Raw genomic sequence first — 19,182 nt, forward strand, 5'->3', positions numbered from 1 at the left:
TGCCAAATTCAACACACTAGATTCCATTGTTATGGAGTACATGTCAGTGTGTACACACATGTCTGTGAGCATGACTCTTACCTCGCTGGAGTCTTCTTGCTCGTTGATGACCTGGATGGCGTCCTCGGTGGCCTTCCTCTTCGCCTCGGCGAGGGTCTTCTCCATCTTGGCCCTCTCGGCAGAAATCATCTCGAAGGCCTTCTGCTCGGCTTCTGCCACTGCCTTCTGGACCTCGTCCATGGCCTGCCGCTTCACCTCGTTCACCGCCTCCTCTGTGGGGGCAAGCGAGGAGGAGGTAAGAGCTCCGTATCCCAGAATGCACCTGGGCTCGTGCTCCTCCATGAAGAAGGACTCATACAACAACATGTTGCCTTTCTACTTCGGAGCAAATGTTGTAAGACTAATAAAGACATTTACTTTGAACACATATTTTATCACTCTTCCAAAACCCATTTACTCTTCAGTGGTCCACAGTTATTTTACTCATTGCAATGTAGGCATATGCAGTGGTTCTTAATGATCATAAAACCCAGGGAAACTATTTGTTTGTCCTCATGACACGAATATAAAACCGCCTGATAGGGCCGACTGATTTGGTTTGCTCTTGGTACGTCCAAATAAAACTATCCTCAGGGTGAATTTTCAAATGCTTATTGACTTTTTCTGTTAAACTAATTTCACGCTCCAATAGATGTACCTGTTAAATGACAACTAGTTTGATCATTAACTTGATCATTTGCCAGAGAACACGATTCAGTGCCTTGTAACATGATGAACAAAAAATAATAATTTTGGATGCAGAGACTTTATCCTCTAACTTGTGTGGATAAAGATTAGGAAGATCAACAGGAGCTTGCAGGAATCCAAAGCTAAGATGGGTCTCATCTGTTCCTCAAGAGGGGTGCTGCTGCCCCCCCTCCAGGGCCATGCTCCAAACAGTCCCCTCAGTGGCGCTGATCTCTGATCAGTGAGCGGGAGTGCTGGGAGCAGAGAGCTCAGCTCTGCGGAGGGACCTGGGGGAGCCAGGGATCAGTCTGAAACACGGGGCCCGGGCCTCCCTCCCTTCCTCCCGTGCCGCGTTCTTACCAGCTTTCCTCCAGATCTCGTCCGGAACGTAACCAGACCCTGGCCGTGACGCGAAGTCTCTTGGGGTCTCTGTGGGGGGGGAGAGAGAGGGGGGGGGAGAGTTAGAGAGAGATAGAGAGAGAAAAAGATAGACAGAGAGAGAGAGAGAGCGAGCACTTGGAGCGGAGCGCGGGGCGCGGTGCGGGGCCAGCTCCCTCAAACAGCCTGCTTTGGACAGGCTCTGCTTACAGATGGCTCCCAGGCTGGGGGAGCCAGCATCGGTTCTTAAGACAACAGCCTCTCGCCTTCTGTCCCTATCTGGACAGGGCCCACTGGCACCTGTTGTAGGCACGGATCAGCAGGCATGCCTCAGCGCTCTCTGATACACCCTGCGCTCGCCACAGACACGCGGGGGATATTTACACCGGGTACGTCTGGTGTGTTTGCGAGACCGCCACTAGAGGGCAGTGTGTCAATGCAACAGTCGCATGAGTAAGACTGAAGGCACTGGGTACCACTACTGATTTCCACTCACTTCCTGAATTTAGAGTTCTCTGAAGAGGTTCTCTTAAGGCTTAAAAGAACTACTAACCTGTTCTGTGTGATGTCATGTTCACTGACAAATTCTACAACGTTAGTTAACCGTTTAAAGACTATTTGTTATAATTACAAATGGGCAGTAACAAGGCCTACCAAAACAAAAAAGCAGAATGACAAAAATACTTAATGAGCTACAATATACATGTGCAGAGAGCCTCAAAGTGACTTTGTTGTCATGTGATGTCCTGTAACACAGATATACAAGAGGCCCTATAACAGCTGTGCATGACACCCTGTAAGGCAGGTATTCATGATGCCCTGTAACACAGATATACATGATGCCCTGTAACACAGATATGTGAGCTGCCCTATAACACAGATACACATAATGCCCTGTAAAACAGCTATGTGTGATGCCCTGTAAATGAGACACGCGGGCCCCCTCCCCGGCCCCCCCTCTCTCAGGACTCACCGTCTCCCCCCTCCCCGGCCCCCCCTCTCTCAGGACTCACTGTCTCCCCCCTCCCCGGCCCCCCCTCTCTCAGGACTCACCGTTTCCCCCCTCTCTCAGGACTCACCGTCTCCCCCCTCCCCGGCCCCCCCTCTCTCGGGACTCACCGTATCCCCCCTCCCCGCCCCCCCCCCTCTCTCAGGACTCACCGTTTCCCCCCTCCCCGGCGTGGGGACTGTGGCTCTTGGAGAAAGGCTGGCTGCTCTTCCTGCTCTCCTCCTCGCTAGAGCGCCTCCTCCAGTAGTTGAGCTCCTCGCGGTCGGCCTCCTGGCAGCGACGGAGCACGCTGATGGAGCGCCGGGTCTTCTCCACCATGTCCACGATGCAGTTCAGCACCTGCGGAGCGTGGCGTGGCGGGGAGAACGGCGTCAGCCACCCATAATGCAATGCGGCGACACTGACTCTCACATATCAGCAGCGATTTAATGTACCACTCCAAATCTAATACTGATATAGATTTGGCACGTGTTCTACTAGGAAAAAAATATGGGAATTTGAATGGAATTACTCATATTTAATAACCAATCATAGGACACATTTAAATATTTACTCGTTTATACCTGCTGAATCATTGACCACAATACTGTTTAATACAGAAATATATACTGAGAGTTATATGTACTCAGACTCAGAAATATGAGTCTGAACTCCATATCTTGCAGAAATAATCAGTATCATAGCACTTTCTGGAAATTTAAATTCCTAATTATCTTTCAATTCGATGTACTACATTGACCATTGAATGAAGCCCACAAAATATATTTTCAATGAAATCAAGTAATGATATTTTCAGGAACAGAAATGCAGGAATCCAGGCACTGACATTTCTTCTCTTTTCATTTTTAAGAACTTGAACAACAAACACAAGTAAACAATGGTATGGCACTAAAGAAAGAAGTGTCATGTTAAAATCCCCACCCCTTATGAGGTTAAAGGTCGTTTAGCACTCTTTGCTTGGTTCCACCCCTCGCCATAGAAACAGGTCTTACATGATCCAGGTGCCGCCACTCATCCGCCCACTCCCTTTCTGTCAGCCGGTGGTCCACTGGCTCCTCACGGTAGCCTCCGTTAGTGCCTGATTAAAAATGCAACACACAAGGACAGAATATAAAGCCTCTGAACATCAACTTGCTGCAAAAAGTGGCACTGATCAAACTTCCCACCATATTCCTTCAAAAGGCTTTAGAAGGAATTTTCTTTTGCTATAAATATGCCTATGAAGACGAGCCAGATTAATGATTGAATTAGTTCACTTCATCCCAGAAAATGCTTGGATCTTTAACCATGGAAAATGAAAAACATCAACCTCATTTTCAGCAAGGTTTACTGGGCCATAAGGTGCACCTCTAGGCTGGAAAAAAATGGAACCATTGAGTCAATAACAGATGTCAAATGTTCGTAACAAAAATGTTTGATTCAGGAACACTGACAGAGCGGATATTCCGACTGGTATGATGTTTGAAATGTTGCCTTCATGTGTCATAGTTGCATGCATTCTCCTGTTCTTTCTCATGCAGGGGTCCCTCTGACATATTCAACTTGAATGGATACTCATACACTTATGTTCTACTGCACCGGAAGCCGCTCTGGGTAAGAATGCCTGCTGAATGAATGCAGTGTAATGTAATGACAATGTAGAGGCTTGGAGTGGACTGTGTGTCATTTTGAAGGGGTGTGGGGGGACAGAGTGCCCCCACACCTCGTGCCTGGTGCGGTGGCATGCCCCACACGGTGGGACGGCGCGGCCTGGCACGTCTCTCCCGCTCCAAGAGTGGAGAGGACTGTGATGAAAACCAGACGGCCCCGCCGCGCCGCTCAGGGGCCAACATCTGGGAGTCAGCTGTCAGCGCCCCCACTGCTGTCGGGCTGGGGGGGGGTGCAGCCGGGCAGCCCGCGCCGGGACCCTCGCCGTGGCAACCGCATTCCAGCAGGGAGCCTCTCGGACTGCGCCGGGCCGCTCCCAAACTAGACAGGCCCGGATAAGTGTGTCTGATACCACACCGAGCACACTCAGTAGCCCCGACACCACGGCACCCCGCCTGACACTGCCACCAATCAACAGCGGCGGGCGGCCCGGCCCACAAGCCCGGCGGTTTTCTCATTTGTTTTCGTTTCCTGCACGCCTTTTGGAAATGCTAATTGTATATTAGCTTCAATCAAGTTGGAACTGGAGAACAGATTTTCCCGGGCATATGTGTGCGGATGGAAAAAAAAAAAAAGGCAGAGCAATCTGTTTAATGAATTACATGGCGGAGAGTGCGATTCGCCTTTGATGTGTGTGATAGAGAACAAACACATCAAATGAAGAAGAAGTACACATGCTGTGTACCGAGTTTTCCCCTTTGCATCCTCATTCATAAATTAAAAATAAAGTTCTCGTCAGGTAAATAATTATCACACACAATATAATGTATGCCTAAATTCCATATTCAGACTGCAAATGTGTCATGGGACATATCTCACATTTAGTGTGTATGCAAATATGTTATTACCTTTCTGGCCTTACAACACACATATACATTTACATTACATTTATTCACTCGGCAGATGCTTTCAGCCAAAGCGACTCAGAAGTGAGGCAGAGTACAACACAAGCAAAAAGCCATATAAGGGGTCAACAATATTAGAAGCTATGGAATATATGACATACCTGAACTGCATTATACCTGGAATGCACATATATGAAGTTCTTTCTGACTTGTGTTGACTTGAAGAGGGACACTACTACAAGGCACTTAACCTACAATTGCCTCAGTAAATATCCAGCTGTATAAAATGGATAACATTGTAAAAAACTCTAACCGATGTCAGTTTCTCTGGGTAAGAGCTGATAATATATATAATGTAATAGCCGGCTGAGGGTTACCTGGGAGGCGTGGCCTGTCCTTGAGGTCCCTGAGCTCCAGGATCCGCTGCGGGTCACGGTACAGGTGGGGCACGGCGATGTCCTCGAGAGCGTAGTGCTGCAGGGGTGGGGGCGTGGGGTGCAGCTGGCTGCTCAGGGGCAGCGGGTGGGCGGGGCTGTGCCGGGGGGCGGGGCTGATGGTGCAGATGCGTTTGGCGGGCGGCTCCAGGGGTCCTGCCGGGCGCTCGTGGAAGCCGTTCTCTTTGACCCTGTTGACAAAAACCCAAAAAAAGGTCACTCCAACAGACACACAGTCAGCAAAGTGCTCTAACCAAATGGAAACTCTTCTGTGATCTACTGACCGATGTATGGTAGTGTACTCGGCTTCCACAGTCTAGTCAGGCTGCAGAAGTTAACTTGTGGCAGTGCTTGAATAGTATTATGCTCACACTCACTGGTCTTGGAGTGTTGTCAGCCTGGTCTGACACTGTTGCTCATTTAACCTGAATGGATACACTTCTACTCTTTTGTGCTGGAAGTATCTCTGGATAAGAGTGCCAGCTAAATGAATGTAATGTAATGTAGTGGAAACAACATCTTAATCACTTAACACTGAAGCTTAGATTTTAGTGTATTTTTTCCCCGGTGCTGCGGGAGACAGCAGTGAGCGATCCTCGTACCCAGGCTCGTTAAACGCTCGTTAAACCGTGAGAACAGAAGCTGCTGTCGGTGCCAGAGGGCCCCGCAGCGCCGCAGGCCCTGAGGTTACCCACCTGGCGGGGCTGGGCCGTTTGGAGGCGTCACCGGGATCCAGCAGCAGCTCGGAGGAGTCGGGCGGGGAGGCCAGCGTGGTGCTGAGCAGCAGGTGCTCGTGCTGGGACAGGTACTGGGCGGGGCTCTGCTTGGCGGCCCGGGCGCAGTGCAGCAGCTCCCTCTGCAGGAGGGGCAGGTTAGCCTGCGGGACGGGAGGAGGAGGAGGAGGAGGGCATTAGGGGGGTGTCAGGGGGGCGGGGGGAGGAGAGAACGAGAGACACGCGGGTATGCGCGCGCGCACACACACACACACACACACACGCATGCACGCACGCACACACACACACACGCACACACACACGCACACACAGTAGCAGGGGCATGGAGACTACCACCTCTCTGACACCAGTGACTGTCTCTGTGTAGCATAGGAGTAAGGAGCAGGGCTTGTAACCGAAAAGTTACTGGTACAACTCCCTGCTGGGGCACTTGAGCAAGGGTACACAACTGCCTCAGTAAATTCAGCTGTATAAATGGATAACATGTAAAAATCGTAACGTGTGTAAGTCAACCTGGATGAGAGCACCTGCTAAATGACAAAAATATAAGGTAATGTAGTATCGCTGGAACTTTTTCATCTGTGAGTGCACATCCGGTAGAAATCATGTCACACGGACGGTCAGTAAATATTTAGAGGTTTTGGAGGGTTCTGATCATGAGGACGAGACCAAGGTGAACTCTGCCACCCAGCTCTGACTGCTCTGCGGTCTTACAGGGCACCATGTGTGACACAGCCCTGGTGCCGGGTCTTTGTTCAGCAGGGCGGCGGCGGGAGACAGTGCCAGCCTGGGCGAGCGCGCGTGCAGACCCCGTGCGCATAATGAGAACCAGGCCCCAGCGCGCATAATTACACCCACTTCCTCATTCTCCACTTTGGGCCCCGGCGCATATGTTGTCTGTCATTTAGCCCTCTTCTGCAGGCGGAAACAAGATTTAAGGCGCCCTCGGAGCTGAATGCCTGCGTTAATTCGATGCGGAGCCCATATGGCGCTCTGAGCTCATAAAAAGCTTTAAAAAAAAAAAAAGTTTCATAGTTATGTTTTGCACTTCCGAGCTCTCGGAGCAAGGAGCGCTGGGGGGGGGGGGGGGGGGGAACAGTGTCTCAGTCCACGCGGTGGAACAGCACCATAAATAATGGGGAAAAACCCCAGGCCCCCATCCTCAGACTGGCGGCTTCAAAGGGCAAGAGAGCCTGCCTAAATATTAGTCAGTTCTCAGTCTCTCGTGTCGAGCAGTGGCGACAAGAAAACAACCCAAATTTGCAGCGGGGGGATCGTACAGTCCCCCGATGGACACCCAACCCATACAGGTCGTTTCGCGCTTGACAAAAAGGTGTGAAAATATCCCTGCTATTTCCATTTGTTTGGGAAATGCTAATCAAACAGTTTTTACCCATAATCAAATCTCATGCCTCAGATAGAAGATACAGGAAATGGCAATTAGATTCAATACTCTGAAACCAATTGCTGTTTTTTTTCCCTTGCTGGTGGGTTTTCCACTGAATTAGTGTGAACTGTTACCATACGCTACCTTTTATGGATGAAAACACAATGTATCCACATATTTAAGTTATAGAGGCATGCAGCAGATGTTTTCTCTATGAAACAAATGTTACAACAAAATGAATTTCTGAAACTAATTAAAACAGAATTGAAAACAGTTCTATAACTGTAAGAATCAGTACGTGAGACCTAACTGAAAAAACTGCAGAAAATATTACCATCTCACACAATGGTTTTGACCATTAAGATCTGTGTGCTTCAGAACACCAACTCCAGTCAGAGTGATAACCACCTGATGACTTCCGTAAACCCGCGTAGCTCCCTTCCCTAATCTGGGGAGATTTTAGGTTTCAAAAGAGCCAGAAATGCCACTCAGAAAACCTGCCCACACATACCGAATTTAAATAATCTTAACTAGAGGATCATGAACCCTTTAATAACTTACGCTCCCCTCAGGAAAGGCACTGAATGATAACTGGGACTGACCGAAACAGGGACTTGTGTGTGTGTGTGTGAGACCTGTGTGCTCTCAGCAGCGAGGGGGACCACATGGCCCTGGGCTAACCATCAGCCCGGGGCCACGGGAAGGGGACAGGCGGACAGGGGACGCCTCACCTTTAGGAAGGGGATGACGAAGGGTCTCAGGGGGAAGTTGGTGGCCTCCTGCAGCCTGGAGTGGAACTCCTCGATGGTGACCGTGGAGTTCTGTGAGGGACGATCACAGGAGGAGGCTTGTGTTTAAAACTTTGAAACAGCAGTGGACAGCAGTGTGGTGTAGTGGTGAGGAGCAGAGCTTGGTTGCTGGTTTGATTCCCCACTAGGGCACTGCTGTTGTACCCTTGGGCAAGGTACTTAACGTACTGGTACTTATCCAGCTCCATACATGGACATGATAAAACGTAAAAATCGTAACCTGTGTGGGTTGCTCTGGATAAGAGTGCCTGCTAAGTGACAATAATATAATATAAGGTGGTGTCGCTGGAACTTTCACCATCGTCCATCGGTACTGAATCTGGTGGAAATGATCGCGGCATGATCTGCAAATACTTAGTGGTATTAGACGGTGCTGATCGTGAGGACAGTGTTTTAATCTACTGTATGCAAGTCACTCTGGATAAGAGCACATGCTAAATGACAGTAACGTAATGTAATGTAAAACAGCAGCATGCTAAGAGGCGGAGGCTTACGGCCTCTTCATAACGCCCCGTTCTCCCCCGCACACGCGGGTGTCCTTCAGTGATAACCTCGGAGTGAAAAAACCGCGAGACGCTCGTGATCGCCTGCACGGCGGCCCTGTGGGTCGGGAGGGGAGTGCTAACGCTCACCACCAGCGCCAGCACCAGGCTGCGCACGCTCTCGCCGATCTCGGGGGAGATGTCGTTGCCGAACTGCTGCAGCGTGGTCAGGAAGCGCTTCAGCTTGCTCAGCTGCCGGGCCCCGCAGGTCGCCGGGAGCTGCTGGTTGGCCAGCGAGGAGGAGGAGGAGGACGAAGGCCCGTTGCTGTAGCGCTGGGGGGGCGAGGGCACCGCGTTCAGGGTGGGCGGGGAGTGATTGATCCCATTGGTCACTGCGGGGAGAGGCCAGAGGAAGTGATGAGCAAAAACACAAAAGGATTCACATGTAAATGTAGGAATATCTATGACTGTGCCAGTGTCATGCGGGATGGAAAACCATATTTACCACATCTTATATTTATCATATCACATAATCATAAATCAATGAGCACATAGGTACTGCTGCACTGTGCTTAGACAATCAATTATACAACTCAGCCATTTATGCCATCCTAAACTGCTGTAGAGGTTAGTAAACTCTGAGGAAAAATGACCGAGATGTGTAAATGAAAGCTACATGAGTCTCCTTGGATAGGAGCATCCGCTAAGCAAACATATCCTGTAAGAACCTAAGGAGGATAGCAGTAGTCTTTTTAGGGTGGAGGTGAGAATGAGCCCTTGTCTGTCAGTTAGTATGTGGTAGTGTGTGTGTGTGTGTGTGTGTATGTGTATATGTGCTGTTGCTGTTACGGAGCAGACGCCCGGTAGACTCACGGGAGCCAGATGAGAAGGAGGCTGGCCGGGGCCCGCTGGGGTTGACGGAGGGCAGGGGAGGCATGGCGGAGGTACCGGGTCTGGAGTGAGATTTAACATCCACAGGAGAGCCGGGCATGGCAGGGGCTGTCTTCTCTCCACTGTCTGAGAGAGGGGAACAGGGGAGGTCAGCAAGGGGGTACCCACAATCCCGCGGGCTGCAGGTAGAGACAGCTGCCCCTGAGAGAACATGCACTCGCTCTACCTCCCCCAAAGCCGACCTGGGAGGTCCGGGGTGGTTTGCGCACCAAATCGAAAAAAAAAAAACAAACAACTAAACGCCGGGGAGAGGAAAGAGTCGGCGAGCTGCCTCATCCGGGGAGAGGAGTCTCAGAGCGCTCAGACACGCGGGGGGACTCGGTGAGTCACCGCACTCAGCGGCCAAGAGCGGATCAATTCCAGATCGCCCCGTTCCCCCCTCTCCACAACGGCCGGCCCATTCTCCCGACCCACAAGCGAGGAGGGAGAAGGGAAAGCTTGTTCCCTGAATTAGCCAGATGTCATGCCTTGAGCTGCATTGAGATCTATAGCAGAGGCGCTTGAAGAAGGAGGCCATTGTGATGGAAAAGAATACCCTGTCACTGAGTATTTGGGGCTGGAAGATTTGCTATTTCATGCTTACTAACAAGAACCCAGAGCTATTGAGAGTTAAATGGGTGCTTTCATTGTGCTGGGAGCTCAGAGCAGACCACCAGACCCAGTCAGATAAAACAAACTGGTATTCTATTGCTCTTGAGAAAGTAAGACCATGAAGACCGCATTTGTCTATTTCAAGCAAAGTTGGGTGATCAAATTGAATGGGCTTTAGATCAAGTTATCACCAAGGAAAAAAAACTGCATGGTTAAAATTTCTGCTAAATATTTTTTGCAAAATGTTGTAACATTTAATTGTAACAAATCTTTAAATAACTCTTTTCTAGTTAATAAAGGTTCTATTGCATTATCTCTTTAGGGTAGATACCAATACAAAGCTCTCTGAGGTAATTTGGCTTAAACTAGCCACCACACTGGCCAAGGCAGAATACACTTAAATGGCTGGCCACTGCTGTAGAATCTGAGCTCCACATGTTGTTTTTTAAAGGGAAGAAATCATGAATACCAACACCATGAACACCATCCATCCTAGTCTCAAACAAAACTTTAAATTCAGTTGAAGAACTGCACTATAGAAACAGAAAATAAAAGTAATTAATAATAGTAGTAATATTATGTTCTTATTAGTTACTATTACTAGTTACAGAGTATTCTGTCTTGTTTACAAGGTTAAATCTGTTTGAATTTGTTTTTCCGATTGTTTTAAGTTCAGCCCCAGTGTGACATTTCCTTGCAAGCAGTGGTATGCACTGTCTACTCGTTCATTAAAAAGAGCACAAATGAAAAAAAAATTCCCATGTAACAATCTGATGCCAGTCAAAACGAAGACGAGCAAAAGGAATGTGCGTGGTCTGTCAGAAAATACAGTGATGAATTCAGTGCAGATTTCAATAATCAAGACAGTTCTCTGACGTAGAAGCCCAGCACTCGCTCAAAGCCTAAATTTATGAAAAAACAACGGCATGAACTTAACATAAAATGTTATTCTAAGTCATATGAAAGAAGAGAAACAACAAAACAAAGCAATGAGTTCTCATTGACCCAGATCCTATTTAAAGATGATCACTGCCTTTATGAACAGGAAAAGCAAAAAAAAACAAAAGGACCAACCTCCTGCAAAACATCAGGAGGTCTCTTGAAACTAATAACAAACTACTGATGAAAGAGAGTAATCCTCAGGCATTCTGAGTACTGAGCTCTCAGTGCAGGAGTGAGGAGGGGGAGTGAAGGGGGGGGTTTCTGCTTCAAACGCCGCTGAGATCCCCCCCCCGGCAGCATTCTGCATTAGTGCCAGATCAGAGGTGTGATAAAGCATGGGGATTAAGGACAGATATACACTCACAGATACTGACACAGATATAATACGCTCAGTGATATCACATATCACACACACACACACGCACATTCACCCTCTGACAGCATTGAAGCCTTGATATTGCACCTTTCCATTGTGTAATTTGCCAGTTCTCCTTGTCCACCTGAGTCCCCAGTCCCTCAGCATCCCTGGCCCTGGTCACTCCCCCCATCCCCCCCTCCCTGAGTTCCTGTAGCATGCTCTAAGCCTCAGCCAGGAGCTCCCCAACCCCCCACCCCCACCCCCCCGAGTCTGATGTCTCACAGATGCAGAAACACAATAGGAAGAGAGATACAGATGCTCTGAGTGCTTCTTCCACGCAGGGTAAAGCAGGGCAAGACAAACCCTACAGAGAAGGCCGTCCCAGCATTCTGTGCACTTCCTGGGACGCAGGGTGTGATGGGCAGTGAACCACGCTCTGTTTCTGTGGCCTGTTGATTAATAAGCTTTCCCTTCCAGTTTAGATTAATTCCACAATATTTAAGCAGGATATGAGCGCGCACACACACACACACACAGACACGCCGCACGTACGCAGACATACACACACCTACTTCCTGGAGTGAGAACTTTATGCAACAGCCTCAATGCGCACATAGGTGTCAGTGCCTCTGGGGCTGACAGGAAGAACCTTCCCTGCGACCTGCTATCGGCTAAACGAGGACTTTTTCCCTGTGTACCCTCCCAAGATAAATATTGATCTAGCACGGCGTATTTGCCTAGCTGGTGTGCATGCCACCTGTCATCAGTTCAGAGGGACCGGGAAAAAAATACTCCCGTCAGGAGGGGCATGATGTCCACAGCAACAAGAAGCAGGGCTGGCCCAAATGGATGTGCGTCTCTGCCACAAGGCCCTCTGGGAAACGCTAAGATCAGGGAGCCTAACAACCTCCCCAAAATCAACAGCCCTAACGCTGACGTCTTCTCCGCACTAATGAAATGTGTCTTTAGCCTGTCACCTTTGAAAGGGTGAGGAATGCAAAGGTAGGATGCCCTGAGAGATCCTCTTACAGGCCCATCATGGTAACCTTCTGTTAGGCCCTGTCATGTTACGGAACACATACCTCCGACCCTGACCTGGGCGACAGCCGGCTTCAGCCACCACCTGTTCTACTCCAGTCACTGTTCTACATCTGTGCACTCTGACAAAGTCACACTACACATACATATATAAAAATAATTGTGTATACATACACACACACATATACACATACACATTCCATATGTCATTGCATATGTGTGTGTGTACATATTATGTCATTGCGTGTGTGTGTGTGTGTGTGTGTGTATGTATATATATACATATATATAAGCGGAGGCCTCTCTGTTTGGGGAAATGGAAGGAACCATTGCTGGAGGTCAAAACCTTTCTGCTTGGGCCATCAATGTCGCCAGCAATTCCCCCCTTGGAAAACTGGGAACTGAAGGCCAACCCAAGGGTCAGAAACCCTTCTTTTCTACTGATGCTCCCAGATCTTTGGTGTTCCTAAAAGAGTGGATGGCACTTCATACAGAGTGAGCTCTAAAAGAATGGAAAAAATAATTCAAAGACCTCACAGAAGGCCAGAACCAGATGAAGAACATTTAATGCCAAAACAAAAACCACTGCCAAAACAAAACACACGCACGCTAACATCTTGATTTCATTCCCATCCTGTTTCAGCAACGAATACGAAATGAAGTTCGTTTTAAAGACCTAAAACCAAATAAAAATTCACACCTTTTTAAACATCAATTTCAGCTACTACCGAACTCATAAAATTGTGTCAGGGAAAACAAAAAACAGGATTCGTTCCCTTATTTTAACCCTTTAGAGTACAGAACAAAGCATGCTACAGTCGGACTGAATACAGATACGTCTTCATAATACCATGAGCGGTGTTTAATGAACGTTTTCCGAAGGGCCGAGAGAAGCCCCAGCAGCATTCTTGACTGCTGGGGGGGGGGGGTCCTCTGAGAAAGATGCGGAGATCCAGGTGGCTCCAATCTCTGAGCCTAATAAGCATGCAAACGTACAGCTGGGCAGGCAGTCCGTCAGGTAAAAAGGCCTGGCCGCGGGGAGGCATCGGGCGAGGAACGGAAAGAGCGAACCCGACTATGAATGTGAATGACCTACTCCGCACGTCCCTTCCACCTCATTCCCCCCCTCACTTACCCATAAAATGCAATTCCCACAAACTGTCTCTGTCTGAGCCGGAGACAGAGGATTACTGACGGGCCTCACAGCTCAGCGGCAGCAACAAAATCAGGATGGCAGGAAAAGAAACATACTTGTCAACTACAAATCATCTTGTTTTGAGCTGGGAATGGCTGTAAAACTAAAATAATTATATTCATCTAACAATTTACTCAATCCGTTATCCTCTGTGAGATATTCTGACTGTGTTCAATATGGAGTACTAATATATTAATCCAAATGTCGTCTTTTCTGTGGTATTTCCTACATGCACGCAAGTACTGACCCCGGTGAAATGATCAAATACTGAATATCATCATATTAACACAAGGTTGTCTTTTCTACAGTATGTGCCACATGCAATTAAATATTGACCCCCATGAAATGATCACGAAATCGAACAATCAGAACAAATCAGAACAAAATAAACAGCTCGAAACGCCATCAAGAACGAGCGCAAAGCGGAACATAAGTACCCCTTGGGCACTTGAGTTCTCAGCGTTTTCTGATGCAACACTTTCGGACATTCTTTGCTTTCCTCCTGTCCCCCTGCTCCACCCTGCTGCCTCTCGGCTCGGCTGGTGACGTGTGACGGGCAGGCTCACCCCCCCTGCCCCCACCCCCAACGTGTCTCCCTGCCACCTCTCCCTTCCCTTCGCCTTTGTCACTGTCAGCTCCGCACTCCGTAGAGGACAAAGCTCGGCGGGTCGCCTGTCGGAGGGAGGGAGGGAGGGAAGGTGAGACGGAGCCCGCCGCCTCTCAGCACCTGACAGCTCCCTGAGGACATTCACTCACCGCCGATGCCACCGGAGGTTGCCTGGCGTGTGGCCGGCCTGACCTTCCAAACATTAAAAAAAGTCAGGGCCGTAGGAGAGAGAATAACCCTCACTGTAGCAGAGAGAATAACCCTTACTGTACTGTGGAGCCGTAGGAAAGAAAATAACCCTCACTGCACTGCAGGGCCATAGCACAGAGAATGAGCAACAGATTCACCACTCAACTGCAATGGATACACTTCTGTTCTCTTGTGCTGGAAGTTGCTCTGGATAAGAGTGTCTGATAAAGTAATGTAATGAATGACCCTTACTGCACCGCAAGGCCAAAGCACAGTGAATAACTCTTACTGTACAGTGGAGCCATAGCACAGTTGAATAACATTTCATTATTGGCATTTAGCAGGTGCTCTTATCTTATAGAGCAACTTACATCAGTTACAGGTGTTTACAATGTTATCCATTTATACAGCTGGATATTTACTGAGGCAATTGTGGGTTAAAGTAGCTTGCAGCAGTGCCCCAGTGGGGAATCAAACCTGCAACCTTTTGGTTACAAGTCCTGCTCCTTACCACTGTGCTACACCCCTGATCCAAAAAACAAAACTGTAGCAAAGATCAGGTCTGTTTTTCTTTTTCTCCTCCCTTTTCTGCCCTAAACAGTATGACCAGCTCTTGCGAAGGTTCAAAATTCCCCCATTTCTGGACGAGTGCCCCAAAACTCCTGGAAGCGAACGAGTTTTTGAGGCCATTCTGTCTTTGTTTAAAGAGCGTCCGCGCTGTGTTTGAGGAGCCCGCGGTCGCCGGAGGCCGAAAGCTCTGAAGTTTGCGCCGGGGCTGAGGACAAAAGGCGCCCGGGCCTGGACCGCCTCCGGGCTTTTCCCACTAAAACGGCAAATCTGTACAAGGGGCCACCAGGGCCAAGGACTGAAAGGGGTTAAGCTACTCAGCTCTTAGCTCCAGCACTACCGATGAACTCCCCCCCCAAAACCCCCCCACCCCTCCCTGTCCTCTCCACCATATGGATCTAATCGGGCAAGAGCTAGCCAGCTGGGGCCTCCAACAGTCACCTGTGACAGGGGAAGGGAGGGGGGGAGGACAGAAGGCTTAGGATTCTCTTCCAAGGGAGAGACAATGTGTTTCGAGGGGGAAGGAGAGGAAGAAGGAGGGGGGGAGGGGGAGGGAGGGACGGAGGAGGCGAAAGACGTGAGGCTTGCAGCACGGCAGGGGGAGAGAGGACAAAGACTGCACCTGGTCCCTGCCCGTCCACACGCAGTGACAATGCTCCGCACATCTGTTGGTGCCCCCCCCCCCCCCCCCCCCCACACACACACACCCCCCACCACCCTCCCCCCCATACTCACAGCTAAGCTCTCTGCCCCTCAGCAAAGCAACAGGTCTGACTTTCTCCATGGATGGGCATCTGTGCAAATGCAGGTTCACCTTTTCTTTTTTCCCCAACCCAGTGGTTCATTCACTGAGTGTGTGAGTGTGTGTGTGTCTGTGTGTGTGTGTGGGGGGGGGGGTTGTCCCATTTTCAGATACTTGTTCAGAATATTCAAGCGATAACTAAAAAAAGAGGAAAAAAAATTGACAAAGTGTCTAATGAATACTTCACACGCCCTTTAGGTGAATCACATTAAAGGACAGAATATTTTCTGAACTCAAACAGGAATTCTTGGCTGCAACCATACAAAGACACAAAAGCCCAGAGACTGTTAATAACTCGCTAATGAGCTGGGCTCTGAACTCGGAATGCTGCAGGCGCACAGGTGAGTTATTCTAAGAATTCAAGGTATTGTTCAAAAGGTAGCCACTGTCTACCGAACATCAGCTTGTAGTTTTGTTTTTTCTGTCAGGTCAGTGGAGTGGAATTCAAATGGAGTACTCGTGTCCCTGAAAGCGTGTGGTTTTCAAATTCTGTAAGAAGGCATTTATTTAAGAGTCTCCAACATATACAACTAAACACTTGACTCCATTATGAATGTAGCAATTTCCAATGGTGATACTCCCCTATTACCTCTCCTGAAGACTATATGCATCCTTTATCAAAAGTCATAAAATCTTCAGATGCAAAAAATACCACCCCATTATCTCCAATGAACTGATTTTTATTATTACTAATTATTGCTTAAGTTAAACAAATGCCGCCCAACTATGATGGATGTTCTGTGACACCAGGGTTGGCACAGCAAAAAATGCTACACCAATTGTAAATCTCTAAAGTAAGAACCACTGACTTGATACATGCTTGCTATGCCCAGCTGGGCACATCCTGGAGATCATCTGCAAATACTTTCGCTAGAAGCCTTAATAACAGATCTCTATAACACAAGCATGATGAGGCATAATTGTGTCGCGGACGACTTACAATTCCTAAGAAAAATAATCTTACGCGTCATTTCAGTAATGAGCATGAGAAGAAAAGAAAAGGCTTAAGTCAAGTCATCTGCTCATTTTTTTGGCTGGCATGTGCTCCGGGCGCGCGTCGAGGCTGCGCGCTTGTTTAATGACGGCACTCCTCCTGATACATTCTGCTACACACAGCCGGTCGGCTCCGTGCGCCCACATCGCAGCCAGAAAAGTAACAGTGTTTTGTTTCGCAACTTATGGAGCAGGAGGAGGAGGAGGAGGGGAGGCACGAGTGGGTCGTTGTGGCCTGAGCTAAGAAATTAGTTCGCGCATTAAGGGCTCCCTGAGACAGACAAGCTGAAAAAATCGCTGTTTTGACGCGGTTTCGTCAGAGACGCGAGGCTGTAAATTAGCGCACGTGTTTTTCTTGGCTCAGCGGGCACTTCTGCCTTCATGCCGACACTCCATCTGGCCGGGTCCCAAGATAAATACGGTACCTTTGAGAAAGGGAGAGCAGCTCGCCATTAAAATTGGTTTCTGTATGTAAAATATGCGCCTTCGCCACAGGCATGTTACAAACCCTGAGGCTTGAGGTGGACAGCTTTTCCTGGCGGAGCGATCTTCTCGAAGAAAAAAAAAGAAGCAGCCTAATTCCTACTGTTAATAATTGTAAAAACATAAACAGCGATGTCACGTCGCCACAATCGCCCGGTGAAATAATCGCGAATGGAAAAATAATTACTGGCAGCGGCGAACGCGAGGGCCGCGATGGACGGCAGAAATATTTTACAACGGATTGAGAGAGCGGGACGTGGAGTCCTGGGAGGACTCGTAAATACTGCGGACCGCTGGAGACGTGAGGTTTCCGTGCGCACACAAGGTCAGACACTGAAATGGCTCGTGAGGGCTTAAAGAACTCCACCCCCTCAGCCGCTTTGCACACCTTTGTGTATGAACAAACATTGGGCAGTTGGGTTGATGGCGGTTTTTCCACTCACTCATGAGGAGATCCTCTGTCTGTTTTTTTTTTTTTTTTTTTTTAATCTGCCTGAAACACCACCTGCAGTCAAATCTCAGGCCTGCGATCACAAACTGAAGCATGCATTCAAAAGCATGTCAGACTTGAATCAGAAATGGACACATGCATTTAAAAGCAAATCAGAGTCCGATGCATGCATTTAAAAGCATGTCAGACATAAATCAGAAACTGGTGCATGCTTTTAAACCAAAAACTGGTGCATGTATTTAAAAGCAAATAAGAATCTGATGGATGCATTCAAAAGCATGTTAGACATAAATCAGAAACTGGTGCATGTATGTAAATGCATCTGACATAACAGCACATTCAGCAAAAGGCAATAGGTGAGGAGTACCAGCATAGCCCTCCAACAATGGGAAGGCTATCAGAAGGAGGGCATCTGTGTGTGTGTGTTTTGGTGGGGTGGAGACATTAGGAACAGGGGCGTACTGAGAGGCCCCCCCCCCCCACCCCTGCACTCATGGAGAGCGCCCAGCCATTAGATTACATGCTCATTGTGTTACCAATCTCCTCACCTCTCCATGGCTAACTGATTCTCTTCCCAATCAATCACCCGGGTCCCTAACGCCCCGACGGCTCTTTCGACTGCAGCTCTCCAGGAAAGATGATCCCGTCCAATTACACGACGCATTAAAAGTTCAACAGCACGAGTAGCGTTCACGCTCATCATGGCTTCTTTCAAGTGACAGACGAGACCACCTTAAATGAACCGGTCAATGTACGTTACACGGAAAAAGGCCTAGATAGATCACAGGCCAGGCGGTGCCGTACAGAAAAAAGGTCAAGCGAGTACCCCAGCACATGTTACAAAGATCTGACTATCAACTTAACCTGCGCCGAAACCCCCATTCTTTTTCGAGGAATTCTCCAGCCGGACAGTTTGGAGCCGTGTAACACTACACTCATAAAATGCAATACCAGCTGGTCACCAGAAACCAGTGAAACCAGTTTGCAGCGCAACCAGGTGCTAAAATGCTCAGCGGCACGAGGCAAGCGAAGGTCATTCGAACCCAGATGTTAACAGCGCTACCAGCGGTGTTCGGTGTGGGTATAGTTACATCCAAGCAAGCTGCGGCTTTCACGTGATGGTACAACTTCCACTTCAGACAATTCTAAATTCACATTAAGTGGATGACTTCAGTGAAAGTAGCTAACAAAACCCTTAAACAGATGTGATGTTCACAACAGATATTTATTTGCATTTACAGCCCTTTTATATTATTACCCCTTCTCTAACTCATAAAACCCAACACAAAACCAAATAAAACAGACGGGACTCTCGAGCACCATGAGGCCAGTCAGAAGTCTATATAAGCAACACAAACCAACCCACACGAATCTGTAAAATACATATGAAAGGTTACAGGACTTCTGCACGATCAACCTGCCCCTTCCCTGAGTTGAGAATGAGTCAGGATGCAAGCAAGCCTGTCTGGATACACTGAACAGACTCTAAAAGTAACAGACAAAGTCAGCAAAGGAAGACAGATGTGCTTGAAAACAAACGAGTCTGTGTATGTGTTTGCGTATG

General features: G+C 48.5%; 1 protein-coding gene across 4 annotated transcripts in view; it reads right to left on the bottom strand.

Annotated features, from left to right (window-relative positions):
- The window catches only part of LOC118779184 (protein CBFA2T2-like), a 37,573-nt gene that overhangs the window by 876 nt on the left and 17,515 nt on the right, over positions 1 to 19,182 (bottom strand). For all 4 annotated transcript variants that reach the window (XM_036531151.1, XM_036531150.1, XM_036531152.1 and 1 more), the window contains exons 2-10: positions 9,325 to 9,468; positions 8,602 to 8,843; positions 7,892 to 7,981; positions 5,735 to 5,916; positions 4,983 to 5,230; positions 3,106 to 3,191; positions 2,266 to 2,452; positions 1,087 to 1,155; positions 82 to 272 (exon numbers count right to left, since the gene is read on the bottom strand). In XM_036531151.1, the coding sequence (XP_036387044.1) occupies positions 82 to 272; positions 1,087 to 1,155; positions 2,266 to 2,452; positions 3,106 to 3,191; positions 4,983 to 5,230; positions 5,735 to 5,916; positions 7,892 to 7,981; positions 8,602 to 8,843; positions 9,325 to 9,468 (1,439 nt within the window). The remainder of the gene's footprint in view (positions 1 to 81; positions 273 to 1,086; positions 1,156 to 2,265; positions 2,453 to 3,105; positions 3,192 to 4,982; positions 5,231 to 5,734; positions 5,917 to 7,891; positions 7,982 to 8,601; positions 8,844 to 9,324; positions 9,469 to 19,182) is intronic.

Source organism: Megalops cyprinoides, chromosome 6 (genome assembly GCF_013368585.1).
Source record: "Megalops cyprinoides isolate fMegCyp1 chromosome 6, fMegCyp1.pri, whole genome shotgun sequence".
NCBI classification, from domain to species: Eukaryota; Metazoa; Chordata; class Actinopteri; order Elopiformes; family Megalopidae; genus Megalops; species Megalops cyprinoides.